Source organism: Pseudonaja textilis, chromosome 1 (assembly GCF_049901715.1).
Source record: "Pseudonaja textilis isolate UNSWEBS1 chromosome 1, rPseTex1.2, whole genome shotgun sequence".
NCBI lineage: Eukaryota > Metazoa > Chordata > Lepidosauria > Squamata > Elapidae > Pseudonaja > Pseudonaja textilis.
The window spans coordinates 16,900,784-16,917,090 of NC_141990.1; the positions used below are offsets into that span (position 1 = coordinate 16,900,784).

Genomic DNA, 16,307 nt, shown 5'->3' on the forward strand with positions numbered 1-16,307 from the left:
CAGTTCTGAGAACCGGCAAATCGTGCCCCTGGCTGGCCCCGCCCCTCTCCGCCTACCTCTCCCCTCCCCTCCCCACTCAGTCAATCCTTATCACACATGCATGACATTGCTGACTGCATTCTCCCCTGCCCAGTCACAGTCCCCGCCGCTCCGTTTTTTACCTTCCTGGGCCTCAGGGAAGCTTCCTGGGAGCAAAAACGCACCCCCCAGAAGGCTTTCCTGAAGCCCAGGAAGCCAAAAACCCTGAACCCTGAGGGGGGTGGGGCGGTGCTGCCAAAAAAGAAGTCACACCCACCCAGTCACATGGCTATGCCCACCTAGCCATAGAACCAGTTGTTAAAATTTTTGAATCCCATCCCTGTATATAATAAATAATTGTTATAATACAACACTCTTTGATCTTGGGAATAATTTATAATGAGAAACTTACAATCCTTGAGGTAACTCTTTCAGTTTTATTAAATGGACCCTCCTAAATCAATGAAACTTTGGGATTTGGTCATAAGCCAATGACTGGTAGCTCTCGACTTACAACCACAATAGAGCCCAACACTTTTGTTGCTAAGCGAGGCATTTACTAAGTGAATTTTGCCCCATTTTGCAACCTTTCCTGCTACAGGTGTTAAACGAATCACTGCAATTGTTAAGTTAATGACATGGTTGTTAAATGAATCTGGTTTTCCCAATGACTTTGCTTGTCAGAAGGTCACAGAAGACGACCCCATGACTCCAAGGACACTATAAACCTCATAAATATGATTCAGTTGCCAAGCATCTGAATTTTGATCAGGTGACTGTGGGGATGCTGCAATGCTCATTAAGTGTGAAAAGCGGTCACAACTCTCTTTTTTCAGGGTCGTTGTAATGTTGAACCGTCACTAAATGTTGTAAGTCGAGGACTACCTGTATTTGGAGCAGTCTGTCATCACAAAGCCCGGCAGGTGCTTCTCAGAACTGTCTCTTCTGCTCTAACATTTATTAGCTATTACTTATTAAAATTCAGAATGATCCCGATTGCTACATTACGTCTAATCCACGGCAAATTCAGCTTTGTGGCTTGAAGAGGTTAAATTCTGAAGTGCTTGGCTGCTTTCCAAACCCTTTGCACAAAATCGGGCTAATGCAACAGCACAAGAAGCGCCCAGACTGGCCATGATTAATAGACTGCCAAAGACAGTGCTTTCCACAAAACACACACTTCTCATTCCCTTTTGCTTCCATAGATCATGGACTTATCCTCAAAATATCTGACTGAAATTGAATTTGGCTTCTCTCTCAACCGTTCATTTCCTATGTTATGCAAAGTTATATCCTTTTTCTGCCTGAGCAGAACCAAACCAGCTGCAGCCCTTCAGAAGGAAAATGTGGTTCCAATTACAAAAAGCTGGCCTAGATACTGAACCACAGTTCTGATGCTGCGCTAATTGAGCCATCATGGAGCAAACGTAAAGTAACAAAATTGGATTAATTAGGTTTGCAAAGTTCAAGACAAGAAATCTTGGCAACAGGAAGACGGGGAGTAGGTGCTTAATAATGAAGGAAATGCCTGCCACACAACAGAACAAGATTCAGTTATCTTGGTCCTGCAGCATCTTACAACCAGTAACTTTTCAGGTTACACTGGTATATGTGTTAAAAAAAAGAACAATGCAACGCAAAAGCCAGTTTGATCTGGTGACTAAAGCAAAAGGCTAGAAACCAGGAGACCACGAGTTCTATACCAGTCTTAGGCATGACAGCTGGCTGGGTGACTTTGGGCTGGTCACTCTCTCTTAGCCCAATTCATTTCACAGGGCTATTTCCCGCTATTATGTGGGGAACGTAGGAGGAAGAAGTATTAAGTATGCTCACTGCCCTTGAGTTATTTATAAAAATAGTAATGGTGGGATTTTTAAAAAAGAGCTTACATTTACTATGCAATCGAATCTGGTCACGCATAGGCAAACTTGTATACAATATCCAGAAACTGAATTCCAAGGCATTTAAAGCACAATTTTAGGTTATGCTACTTATGCTGCTTCCCATGTTACTGTTAATACTGTTCTCTTTTTTATTAATAGATTTACCAAGGGAATTGCATTTAGTAGACTACGTGAAAGTATCCAAACTCATTAAAATAAGGAACTGTATTCATTAATGCTTATAGTGCATTAGTGCTATAACTAAGCTATAGTTTAGGATTTCAGAAACTATGGAGTAGGTTTAGGGAAAGAAGGTAGGCAAAGCAATCATTCTCCTACCTCCTGATGAATTAAGATAGGAGTTTCCCAGACCACTCCTTCTATACAATTTAACCACCGCTACCACAACATCACATTAGAGATTTATTTGTAAGAATGAAGAATATAGTTTTTGGTATCCCGCCTCATCAACCATAAGAAACCCAGATCGACAAAGCTCTCTACTGCACAAATGCAGTGTTAATCTCCCAATTCAATACCCCTCTTGCTAAATTACTGGGTTTTGCCCATCAATATTGCAATAAGGGTCCTTATTCAAAGTAACAGGGGAGTTTAGCCGAACAACCCCTTGCCTTGTGCCAAATGCAAACTGAAGAATGGTAGGCACTGCTAGTCACATTCTTTTTCAGAGTCTCTGCCCTCTGGCCAGCTCCAAATTAGCAACTTCTCTGTTGCTCTTGGACAGCCCGACCATGCCACATGAAAAGAATATTGATGACCTCAGGAAATCCCTACCCAGTTTTAAAAATAGCTGCTTCGTGACATCACAAAGACAAGTTCAGACACTCTATTTCCTAATATTCACTTTTCCTTAACAATAGCCAGTCTGGCCCAGGGTTGTTGTTTTTTTAAAAAGCCATGACCAACTTTGGTTTTCTTGTTACGATGTTTTCAAAACCATATCCCAGCACTGCTTAGAGGATTGAATTCCCTTTGAGCTATGGGAGTACACAGCATGCAGTATTTCTAGACCCAATTTAAATAACTGTTTTTAAGAGATACAGCTCTAGAAGGCATGCCATTTATCTGAAAGTATGCCTTTTCCTAGCTGATCCTACATAAACCATAGATCCTCTTCAGAAACACTGCCTCAACATCCAGATGTATAAATTAAGGGGATGTTGTAGACACTCTGGGACAAATTCTCAGTATCTGAAGGGCTATGGGCGATACCTCCATCTGTTGTTGCCCTTCTGGAAGGCTGTAAGCAGCAACCCAGTGATTGTTGAAAGGGAGCAGGGGGCAAAAATGTATGGTCTGTTGTTGCTTTTTCTATTCTGGGATTTTATAGATAAACATGGAAGTAGGAGATCTCCCAGGAAAAACATGACCATTCATTCCTACTATTGAAATCCTTCAACCGCACTAGGGAAAAAAGCACTTAAAGGTTTTGTATGATGTGGTGTCAGGCTAAGCCACAATTCAGAAGAACAATTCAGCCAGAGTTCAGTTCTTTAGTTGCTTCCATACAATAGACAGAATCTTGCCAAACTAAATGCTTTCTACTTTCACCCTAAGAACTATATCTTGGGAGAGTCCAGGGAGTGGCTCTTCTTACACTCTCCCTCCTATGTCTGATCCAGCTCCAGGCTGTGCTGCCTCTTCTCTCACCTCCCTTCCTGGAATGTGCTTCCTCTTTCCTGGGAAACCGCAGCTCTACCGAGGTCCATCACAGGTGGGGCAGGTTTTGGACCATTTTTCAAAATTGTGGAGAATTAAGAATAGGAATAAGAACTGGTTGCCTCCCATTTGCAACTTGGCAAAACGGGAAGGCAGACACATGAACAAAAGCCGGTCATATTGCTGCCAGAACTGAGTGACACAATCTCGGGGGTACAAGCAGATCTTGGCCCATCATAGCAGTGCCCATCATAGCAGTGCTGTAGGTAAACCATTTTGCACATGAGGGCCTCATTTTCTATTTTCTATCTACCTACCTCCTATCTCAAAGGTCACAGAAGATATAGCCACTGACATTATGCTAGGCTGAATTTTTTGCAGGCTTTTGCAGCAGGTGATTTAAACTCAGAATGTTAGCAATATATTTATTTTGAAATTGGTTTGGACTTAATGTCACACATTCAACGGTTGAAAAACAATGCCCCACCCCCACCCCCCACCCCCGGGTGGAATCTTGGCAGCACCGTTTAAGGTGTTGGGAGGGAAGGGTAGGTGTAAGGAAAGATTACCATTTTGGTAATAATGCCAGTTATGGAAAAACTTTTCAGAGAGGCTAATCTAAAGTATTTTTAAACAGCTTTTAGCACTTAGGTCTTTGAAATAATAATCTCAGCCTCTCAATAATATATTAATTAGGTTCTAGTTTACTGTGTTCCTTTTTACTCTTGGTACACACAGTTCTACTTCTAACAAATTTAATTTTATTCTGATCCATCCCTCTGCTTTGAAGAGGCATTCTTTCCGAAATTAGCAAGTGGCTTCAAAGATCAAGCTTTCTCACAATGATCTCACTGTCATCCCCAGATGACAATACATTCGCCCACTTTTCCCTCTGTCTCCTACACACAATGTTTGGGAAGCTAGCAATAACTTCCTATTCAAGCAGGTATTGAAAGAAACACATGTAGCTCACAAGTTGAAACAGAACGGACGAACAAATAAGTTTATGTATGCACATGCATTTCTAGTTAATCTAAGATTATTTAAAACAGAAAATATTATCTTCCTTTCAAGTAAATTCCAGTAGCTCTGGGAGAATTTGTTAATTCTGCTATGATAAATTGCTCTTACAAGGTTGTGTATTCTTAATACTTCTTGCATTTTGTATGCTTTTAATTTTCTTTAGGATATCTGGAGGACTTAATTTTGGGTTACTGCCCAACTCCAGGCCAAAACTTATACTATGTATACAAATATTGTGTGGCTGATAATATACATGCACAAACACAATATATACTTATATAGAGATAGAAAGAGATCACCTATTCAGAAACTGAACTAATCAGAACTATAGAGTTTACTCTAATTTTTGTATTAAATTAAGGTCAGTTGTTCTGGAAGCAAACATACCATTTCAAAAAAAAACCCAGCTTATTCAGGAGCACAGATTAGTCAGTGTTAGCCTGATATCTCAAGAGCAGGGAAGTCTTCTCAATCCCTCACTAAAGAAGCCTTGGATAACTGCTGTCTCTCACTGTGCATCACAACATTAGGATGCTTACTGTGTATACAACACCTGTCTGCAGGAAGTCAGATCTAAGAAACAGATCAGTGCTGCTTAAAAAAAAAGGAGGGGGGGACATAATGCTCGTATCTTTTTGCTTCTTCCCTACCCCTCTAAACAGCAGACCTTAACTGCAGAGGGCGAACCAAAGGCTCCAGATCTTTTTATGGCATCTCTTTTATTCCACCTCATCCCATTTCAGCCACAACTGCTAAATAATACTAGCATGATGTTGTGCTACTTGTAAGGCGGGAAAATGTAAAAGGCTTTTGCAGTGCTTATCTATATTTCCAATAAGGAATGCCCATACTCTCCTGTGTGGGGACAGGGCCACCCAATGCCCTTTCTTGCAGCAGTTAACATTTGCTACTAAGGAAGGTCCGTCCAAACTGGCTTCTTTAAAATAGCAGATAGATCTGTCTGTCTGTCTATCTTTTTCTTAAACTTACTGGATACATTTTAATATTTTAACACTGTACACCACTTTGTGAGCTGTAACACTGAAAGGTGATCTATATATAGAAAGAAGTGAATAACGAATTAGTGAATTAATTACACTGGCCTCGATCCAAAGAAACATGATGGAATCAATTGGTTCATTCCAATGACCCAGAGCCAATTACCCAGAGAAGGTGATAGCCTCCCCTTCACTGGGCGCATTCAACCAGATAGCCATCTGTTAGGGATGTTTTAATTTGGATTCCTGAACTGAGCAGGAGGTTGGACTCAGTGGCCTAAATTGTCCCTTCTAACCCTGTGATTTTATGAAAAGGAATGACATGTTTCCTTTGTACAGTGAGTTCCAGCAGTCCATTGTGCAAACAAGATAGCAGTTCTATAAGAAAAAGAGCAAGTAAAGTTGTAGTAAATGAAGTCTAGTGAATCATAGAAGAAATGTTCTAGACCCAAGAGATACTCTTATCACATGCTTATCTCTTGCCCTTCTTCTCTATGTTAGAACTGCTTTCCATATTCAAGGGACTACCGTATTCCAGTATGAGAAAAACTACTGCAACTTGGAATAGGAGTTGTGGATAGAAATTAAGCTTGTTTGATTTTTTTTTTAAAAAAATTGCCCTCTAAATAGAGAAGTGAACTGCTGCTGGGGCAGGATGAAGGAAAATGCAACATTTCATAACTTCTTCCAATTTTGAAGTGCCATAAGTGGGTAAAGCAACCTGGGCCAAGGAATGGGCAAACCCACAAAGAAGAGGTGTGTGTGTGTGTGTGTGTGTGTGTGTGTGTGTCCCCAACCTATTCTCCAAATCACCTGAAGACAAAACAAGAAGCAATGGATGGAAAACTAATCAAGAAGAGAACCAACGCAGAACTAAGGAGAAATTTCCTGTCAGTTAGAATAATGTATCAGCGGAATGGCTTCCTTCCAGAAGTTGTAAGTACTCCAACACTGGAGATTTTAAAGAAGAAATCAGACAACCATTTGTCTAAAATGGTGTTGGGTCTTCTGCTTGAGAAGGGAATTGGACTATAAGACCTCTAAGAGCCCTTCTAACTCTGTTTCCTGCTATTCTGAATGTGGGTGGGCACTAGAGATAAGGCAGGGGTGTCGTATTTAAAGTTCAGACGCCCTCTTTGTAGCAGCACCTGGGTTGTGAAATGAAGTCCCCTCCCCTCAAAGTCAAACAGGTCCCATTTTGCTGGTCTCATGTAAGGGCCTTAAAGATATCTAGGCTTTTGGAGAGGATAACTGATATTCTTTCATTCCTTCCCTCCTTTTCTGGGTTTACTTTGTTTGCTAATCTTGTTCTTCCACCCTGTATTATTTGTGTGTTTCCTATTGTTCTTTGTTTTTAAGTGTTTCAACAACTGTAACTGTAAACTGTACATATGAATTGAATAAATTATGGTCTGCCACATAGTCAGCCAAATGTTTAGGGTAAATTCAGCATTTTTATCCACCTATTGAGTCCTTTATAAGGACATGGGATAAGCAGATATTGTTTGATGGTGTTAAATGTATTGTTGCAGTATTATTGTACCAGCTAATTACATCTGGAGCAACCAAAACATTTTTGGACACGATAGTTTAATACAAGTAGTGGGCAAAAAAGGAACAAGGGCCTAGAGGCACCATGGAGTTTCTTTGTAAGGCAAGGCTGTCAAACTCCCGGCCCACAGGCTGGATGCGTCATGTGCTGGCCACGCCCACGCCCGGTTTAGTGAAGGGGAAAAAAGTCCTGATATGTCACGTGACACTGCCATAACGACATGAGTTTGACACCCCTGTTGTAGGGGATAAAACCTAACAATCTACTCAAGGAGTAGCCCAGCTTGCCTAGGGAATCTTGCAGCCACATTATAGTTAACAAGCAGGGCTGCGTTATGGCAGCTAACTAAATACATCTGGATAGCCTTGTAGAAAGAACAGGCTTAATGAACACCAGCTGAATAACAGCACGCTAGCCACAACCGCTCCTATATGTTTTGAGAATAACTCAATAGTAGCTGAAACTGGTTATTATCATGTTCTAGCAGAGAGAATTCGGATTCATGGATTCTTTACTGCCTGAATTCCAACCTTTGTTCTCTTATCTTTGCCTCCTGGAACCTTGCCCAGAAGTAGAATGCTTTGGTTTCTGACTTCTGGACCAATTTACCAACTAATCTTCTCTATGTCCCCTTGGCCATGACTAACCCTTTTTGGAATTCGACCTTGGATTATATGTGGACTTGGTAGCAGGCAGCTTTCTGGGCACTTTTGCTCGGATTAAAACATTGCAAGATCAATCCTAAACCTACTTGAGGAATCCAAAGCTAGATGTTGGATGGATGTGCAAAATATATCAATCTGGGAACAGAATGTTCTGTTTCCCTCTGGAGCATGCTGAACCTCCTTCTGGTGGGGGGGGAGAGAGAGAGAGACAGGGAGGGAGGGAGAGGGAGGGAGAGAGAGAGGGAGAGAGAGAGAGAGAGAGAGAGAGAGAGAGAGAGAAAGCGTACAACTGAAACTGGACATGCGAGAGGAAAACAGAGTTCTGTATACTGAGCTGCACATTTCAGATACTTAGTCATATTATAGGATCATAAAATCTCTTATTTATTCTGGGCCAAAATCATATTCAAATTTGTCTAAATGGTACCCTAGGTATTGCTACATTGATCTGAAGAATCGTGGGTAGCCAAAACTTTTAGGGATTCATCTGTTTTCTGACTGTGAGACTGCTCTGAGTTTTCTTTCTCTCGGCTTTCACACACTGTGTATTGTTTTTGGTCCTCAATGGCCATGGTGATACCTTGCAAAATCCCACAGTGGCAACTAAATTTTGAGCTGCAAAATCTCATAGTTATCGTATCATCACCCTTTGCAGCCTCGCAGGAATGCTACGGAGTAAACAAATGTGTAAATGAGAAAGTTGACACGTTTTTTTGGTAGTGCCATTTGAACTGATTCAAAGAAAAAGTAATGACTAGTCAAAGTTATGCTAATAACAATAAAAGGAATGACTGGTGGCAATTCCAAGGCCTAAAGAATCTTTCAGGCAACCTCCTGGTCTATAAAGAAATGAGAAAAAAGAGCTTACCTCTCCCTGGAAACTCTTCAATAGTGGAGCTGCCTGTTTGCGTAAGTCCTGGAAGATAAAGAGCAAACACATAGATCAAGAAATGGGTCATGAAGAAAGATGGCTAAAAATGCAACTGTGTGAATAAAACTGAAGAGTCTTCATCAGCTATTCCTATCTCCTTTAAAAAAAAAAAACAATAATTCTATCATATTAGCTGTAGGCTGATTACGTTTTTAATCAAAACATTGCTATGAGCAAGGAATGTAGCAAAAATCCATTTTAACTGGCTTATGAATCTCGCCTGATATACAATTATGGTTGTCCCAGAGGAGGGGAATTAGTTAATAAAAGCCTCTAGTAATATTGAATAATCAGTGAACTCCTTCAGTCTAACAACTCAACTGAAACAGAGCAGTGAATGACTAATGGAATGTAAAACATGTGAAGCCACATGGAAGGGGATCAAGCTAGACCCCAGTTTGAAGCATAGCCTCCTTTTGATGTGCAAGGAATTGGACATTATTTATTTAATGCACATGTAAATCTCAATGTAACAGAAACACGTGGCTTTAGCAGTTCACTTGCTTTTTCCCAGTATACTTATCTTCAAAAACCAATTTCTGTGCAAGTTTAACACTCCTGTGCCAAAAGTTGGTATCACTGTATTTATTACATATTACTGCTGTATAACACACACACACACACACACACACACACACACACACACACACACACACACACACTTGTTTCCCAGAGAAGGATGAATGGAAATAATTTCACTCTTGCTATTGTTTATCCCACCACCAATCTGCTGGCAGCCATATATCCAAATTTGTTCCCAGCAAGATTCATGGTACAATTATCTCTACATGGCACTAAATATTTGAACAAGTGCTAGTTAATACAAATGACTGGAACCATTCACGAGTATCATAAATTAAATTAGTAGCATCATTCTTCAAAATATGTATTAGTGTTTGCTAGAAGGAAACAAACAACAAACAAAAAATCAAGGTTGGCAGAACGGGAAGCTTGCTGGTAAAGTGAATAATGAAGCAAGTAATAAGAGGAATATACTTGTTCGTAAACAGATATCCTTCTGTGCAAAAAAACCAACAACCCTATCCTAAATTACAGTGACAAGTTTTAGACAAACTAAATATAATACATTTATGGATTTTAAAAGCTGTTGCTCCTACAGAATCAAAAGCAGGATTAAAACGGGGGTGAAACATTTCAAAGCCTAGATCTTTTAATGATAACCCCAATATATAACAATCCCAATAAAATTTAATAATCCCAAATAACAGACAGTAAAATAATGACAGTAAAATGAAGAAGGCTTACAGAGTATAAAAGAACTGCAATAAAATATACCCTCTGCATCAAACAAGCATAAAATCTTCTTTGTTCATTATTTTTATTACATAGCACAATTCAAAATGTGACAATATGTAGTTTTCCTATAACTATTTCTAGAATTTTACAACACCTTTAAAAATACATTTTATCACTTTGTATGTTTAATTTTCTCCGACTGAAAATATTTAAAGATATGTAAAAATGTTAACTATGATTGAAAACATGGCCATAATTCACTATTTGTATGCGTTATTCTATTGTTTCAGAACAAAACAGGAATAATTTTTCCCTATGTTAATCCAATATTCTCTTTTTACAGTCAGATTGCTGATCCACTTAATCTAGTATCACATATTCTCAAGGGTAGAGGTTCTCCGATCCTTGCTGGCTATAAGAGATAATAAACACCAGTTTGGGACTGGATGGAATATCATTATCCGAGCCTTTTCTGATGGCCAGGCTCAAATTATTATTGAGTAAGACACAAAAGTTTATAAGCCATTTTTGACTGTTCAATATGTCTACATAAATATGGCCTAAATCACTGTCCACTGATGCACCCATCACCATCATAATCAATATAACTTGCTGCAGATTGTCCTTTCCTTCCACTTTCTCAGCATTATGGACTTTTCAAGGGAGTCAAGTCTTCACATTATGTATCCAAAATATGGTAATTTGAGCCTGGCCATCAGAACTCATTTGTTCTATAATCCGCTTATTTTATGATCCCAGCTGTCCAACTAAAGCAAACAGGCACCTCTGTCTGGCACCAGCAATATAGGAAAGTGATGGAGATGGATGATGACGTTTTATACTTTATAGAAGAAAGCAAAGGTAAACCACTCCAGTGTCCTACCAAGCAAACCACGCAGATCAGAGAAGACATCTAAAACAGGTGCTTAACTTTTCAAGCATACCTGCTTCAGTACAAATTTAAAATCTTTAAACATATTTGCATTCATTTCTTCTTTCATTTCTTCCTGATTAAAGAGATATTTTTAAAAGAAATTTAAAGAAAAACTTTACACATGAAACTGTTGAAGCTGAATATCATGATTTTAGATCAGAGGTGGTATTCAGCCATTTCTGACAGGTTCTGGAGAACTGGTAGCGGAAATTTTGAATAGTTCAGAGAACCACCTCTGGTTGGCCCCGCCCCCATCTATTCACCGCCTCCCGAGTCCCAGCTGATTGGAGTCCCAGCTGATCGATGGGGTCTGCTTTTGTAGCCCTGCACAGGAGAACAGAGCTGGAAAGCAGGTCAGTGGGGTGGAAATGGGGATTTTACAGTATCCTTACCCTGCCATGCCCACCAAGCCACACCACATCCACCAAACTACACCACGCCCACCAAGCCATGGCCACAGAACCGCTAGTAAAAAAGTTTGAATACCACCACTGTCTTAGATGTATTGTTAAACAATTCTGAACAACGTTGGGAGTAATGTATTGAGGGAACAATACTTTGCTAGTTTGAACTATATCAAAACCCTTTGTTCTCTATAGGGCAGAGAAGTAAAAAGGTGACCAACAAGAAAAAAAAAAAAGGATGAATCTGATGAGACAGAAACAACTTTGTTTTATAATTTTATGGTACATCCAAAGTTGTTAGTAGAGCTTGGACAAATGATAGTTTCTCACAGGACAGTGCAATTTGTGTATTTATGAATGAATTTACTAGCCTGTTTTGTCATAATGAAATTAGGTATGATCATAACATTAACTCAGCGGGCATCCTCTCTCAGAATCTGAATCCCATTGTATGCCTGTAGGGACTAAATTTCAGAAAGCTCTGGCCAAACAATTAGCCTGCAAACAAAATTTGTGAGGTTGGCTATTTGGGGCTCCCAGGAGACTTTTATTTTATTTTTATTAAAATAAAAGTTTACACTGGAACTTGTAAAAGTTCTATTGGTTTCGCAGTTATGCACATTCTGCATAAAGTGATATAATTCAAATGGCAAATGTCCTCTGTCTTTTGTAATTTTGCTACCGATCAAAAGATAAATGAAATGAGTCACCTGATCGTCAGAATTTGGATTGCCATCCAAATGAGATAGGACATGGTGCATGGACAGTGCCAAGGGAGAAGGCAAGCAACAGAGGGGCCAGTGATTCAACTGTGGTGACCAAAAGAATTAGAGGTCAAATTTTCAGGCAGCAAGCAGGAAAAAAAAAAAGATGGACTGTCTTAACAACAAATATAAATTTTTTAGATCCAGCACGCCTAGCTATGGGGCTATTTATAACACCTTATGTTCGGGCAAGGGCTGCAACTATTTGAGATTTCTAGAGCACAGATTTTTTTCTGCCAGGTTTAAAGAAGGAATAGAGCATCAGAGTCTGACTTCAGAGACCCATTTCGTTGTATCCCCACATGATGCCTTAAAGCAGAAGTAAATAACCTGCTACTCTGTTGATGTCTTGTAGTTCCTATAAGGTCTGGTTATTAGGACTCATGTCTGGAAATTATGGCACTTATAATCCCAAACATCTGGCAAGTATCTTATACTTGCCCATAACCTGAAGACTTCTAACCTTGCAACGGAAATGCTTTTCTGTCTCCTTCCCCTGGATCTGGCACATAATAGACCTTCTGAGGATCCAACTTTTCCTTTCAAAGGAAAACAGACTGATAGATGTAGTCATAAAAAACTGAACTGCTCTCATGAGAAACTGCACATTGCAGCAAGATGGCCACCTGTACACTGATTCCAAGTGACCAAGAAGCTAGGCAGGTGCATATGAGAAAGATGACTTTTGGGGGGAGGGGGTGTCCAACACTCCCCCCTGCCCCCCCTTCTTTACTCATCTCAATTCATCTGCAAATGTTGCTAATCCTTCCTCCAAAACCCCTGGCTACAACCATGTTATCGCTCAGGGTTTGTGGGCTGAGCATACTGATTTGCTTCTTAATTATAATCTGCATTTATCTGTGCTGCTTCAAGTGTTTGGGAATTTATTTTATTTTAATTTAAGATTCAAAGCAGTGTTAGAAGAATAATTTGGGGTTCCAACTCGAGCCAGGGTTGCGCAAGAATAAATAGAAATGAAATCCGGAGAGCTGTGAGGAAAGAAGAAATATTTATCCCTAAAAGCAAGCAATTTGCCTTTGGGTGCAGCTGCTGAGAATTGGGGTACAGCAGCAGACTTTTATAGGGAGAGCTTGTCCAGGTATGGAAGGGTCTATGTGCTGATTCTAGGGTGACACTTGAAGGGTGTGTGTGTGTGTGTGTGTGTGTATTCTTGTGAACGTGCAGTTCTGCTGAGAGACCTAATTTAACTAACAATATTTGTGTTTGCAGACCTTATCCTTTGATATGTAGATTAGATCTGGGTAACTTATTCTGGAGTTTGATGAAGTTTAGGTAAAAAAAATTCCCCCCTTTGCTATTTTTCACTTGATTAATTTAGTTTCAGCTTGACTGTCAATTATCTAGTGGAGACTCTGATTCTCAGACCTCTGTGGATTCTGTGAATGTTTTAAGGGATGATGGAAACAGTATAAGGAATAAAATATGTTTGGATATAAAACTTCTCACAGCAGGAAAAGATAAAATAGAACTGCTTCAAAACATAGTGGATAGAAGTCCAGCAATACTTACCTCCCTTTCCCCAAAGAAAGCCAAATATTTCCCTTTTTCTATAGGCAGCAACTAAGTATAATCCTAGCAATAGCCAGAAGGTACTTAACAGTAAATGTTCATTAATATTCCAACATGTGCTAAAAGATACTGTTTTGCTGCTTGTAAATGGAATAGCCTTCAATGAAGAATGCACCTTGGGAGAATTATTCAGACTTCCTAAGTGTCTATTTGCATATTTACAGGTCAGGAAGAAAAGAAAAAAGAAAACCGCAGGGCCTCCCTGCAGGGCAGAAGGAACCATTTTGCCATTCATTAGTACCATTCAGTAAATGTCCAATCCTTTGATAATCAATGCATTTACTCTGGGGCTTTTTATTTCCATAGAAGAGAACAGCTCACCTTAGAAATCCACAATGAAACCCACAACCATACAATGCCCTGTTTTTCAATTAAGTTTAGGAGAATGTTCCTAGCTATTCCTTCTGATAAATAAAAAAATAATGACCTTGATTTTACAGTAGCAGAAAAAAGAACATACTGGTGCATTAAGAATGACTTCAGCTCAGAGATCTTGTGAAAATTCCATTAACTTTAATTATTTATCAGAAGAAAGGTTGGATTACTGTTCATGACCTATTTTCCCTCCTATCCCGTTGGCTAACCCAATAAGCAAGGCAAAGAATGGCATTTACAGAGGAGGAAGACTTACTGTGTGGTTGGGCAAATCTGGTAAGAACAAATCGAACAATCATGTGTCAGGATGCTACATGTTCCCTCTGAAAGATATTCAAAAGCCCATCCTCACTTTTGACACCAAAATTCCATTATTAGATTTGCTTGGAGACAACAGGGCAATCTCCTCTTTTGCTCCTGATGTACAAACTTTTAGACCTAGCTAAAAGTCAAAATGGTTCAATTATAACTAGGTCTCGTGAAGAATCAGGATAAAATGCAGGTATACACAGCTGGGGAAATCAAGAAGCATGCAATGACAGTAGTCCAGGCCTTCCATTTATCTGTGGTCTGGGATGAAGAAGCAGAAGGGAAATGTGTCTACATTGCCTAAGTACTATCTACTATGTGGTTCCTCATTCCTACTTTCTTCCATTTAACGAGAAAGCACTAGGAGTACACTGCAGAATACAATATTGTATAGAATACTGCAGGATGGAACAAAAGTATATTTTCCGTTTTGCTTTGCAGACCCAGGAACTTGTGGGGAGAGAAGCAGCAAGGTTCCTGTCTATCTGGGGATGGGCTATTTCGCATGCTGCTCCATTTGCTGGAGAGAACTTTAAGCAAGGGTTCCAAAGAGTCTGGGAGGCAGCAAAAAAGATCCAGAAAACCAGAAATGGAAAGTAAATAAACAATGGCCTTCTTAAAAGATGTGGTAACAACAGGACTTATGGCCCAACAACATAAGCTGCCGAAAAAGAAGTTCCTGGCTTGTGGTAAACAACTTGAACTTCTAAATTCCCATTCAGTACCTGAAAACTTTAGAAATACAACCCAGACTCCCCCATAAATTATAATTTTTAATTCATTTAATTTATAGAAGGAAGAAAATGTTAACTATCTGGGAAGTAACCGTATTACACTGTAATTAAATTTTAATTCAATCAAATCAAATTTATTTTTTGCCTCTTCCAACTAACACCTCTGGCTGTGGTCCTTCCTTCCTTTTGAAGTGTGTCCCCAACTGTTTCTTAAAGACCAAACTTTCAGCCTGAAAATGTTATTGTACCCTGACCTGAACACGGAAAGAAATCTGATAGGCTTCTGCGTTAAACAAAATACCACAAGAATCTTTGGATAGTGCAGGCAACAGGCAACGTTAAAGATCCTACAGGAGAAAATCATTTCTACAATGTTAATTTTGCAGATTTGGGGTTTACTTGCTGTTTGTTTTAAACAAGGTATGGCCATGGATGGAGAGAGGGAAAGAGTACAAATTAATCACAAGTATCAAGATTTCTCCCTTAAGATAATGAGACCTATTAACTTCTTTTGAAATATATAAACTCTTTCCATATTCTTTTGTACATATTCTTATGTACCTTACTTTTTATTTAAAAAAATGTTTGGTGGTGTGCAAATATTTATAGACTGCCTTCACAATTGTTTACACAACAGATTGCGCATGGAAAATGCTGTTGCATTCAGTCACATCGGAATCAATTCTCTTCATATAACTACAAGTCAATTCTTTTCAAACCACACATTTTTCCAAACACTCTAATATTGTGCCATCAGTTATGAAACAGCAAGTTAACACTTTCAAAAAACAACAGAAAGGGAACCCATTTTTTTTCTGTTCAATCATTTACTGAAAATGTCAGGGGAGAGCTTGCTTTTAAGAAAGACTACTCAAACCTGATCAATAAACATATTTTTTTTTCAATTGAGTAAGATACAGAAATCTCCATGTGTTCCATCTTCACACCGCTATCCTTCCTTCATGCCTATTTTTAACAAAGAGAGAGGCAAACTAGATCTTGCATAAAGCAAGAACCCTTGTCTACTTAATGAAAAGCAGCCTTGGGAAGTCAATTTTGCAAAAAAGAGCATGACAGAAGGAAGACTATCACACTTGATCCTTTCTGATTATTTATCCCATTCCCCTGCTCAAGCATTTTATTGTCTGTGTAGTCATCATGTAAGAGCAAAACGTGATCCCCAACTCCCT

At 39.3% G+C, this 16,307-nt stretch overlaps 1 protein-coding gene across 6 annotated transcripts in view; it reads right to left on the reverse strand.

Annotated features, from left to right (window-relative positions):
- Positions 1–16,307, reverse strand: part of CUX1 (cut like homeobox 1) — a 335,407-nt gene that overhangs the window by 179,355 nt on the left and 139,745 nt on the right. For all 6 annotated transcript variants that reach the window (XM_087926771.1, XM_087926764.1, XM_087926755.1 and 3 more), the window contains one exon: positions 8,688–8,735. In XM_087926771.1, coding sequence (XP_087782897.1) covers positions 8,688–8,735 — 48 coding nt within the window. The remainder of the gene's footprint in view (positions 1–8,687; positions 8,736–16,307) is intronic.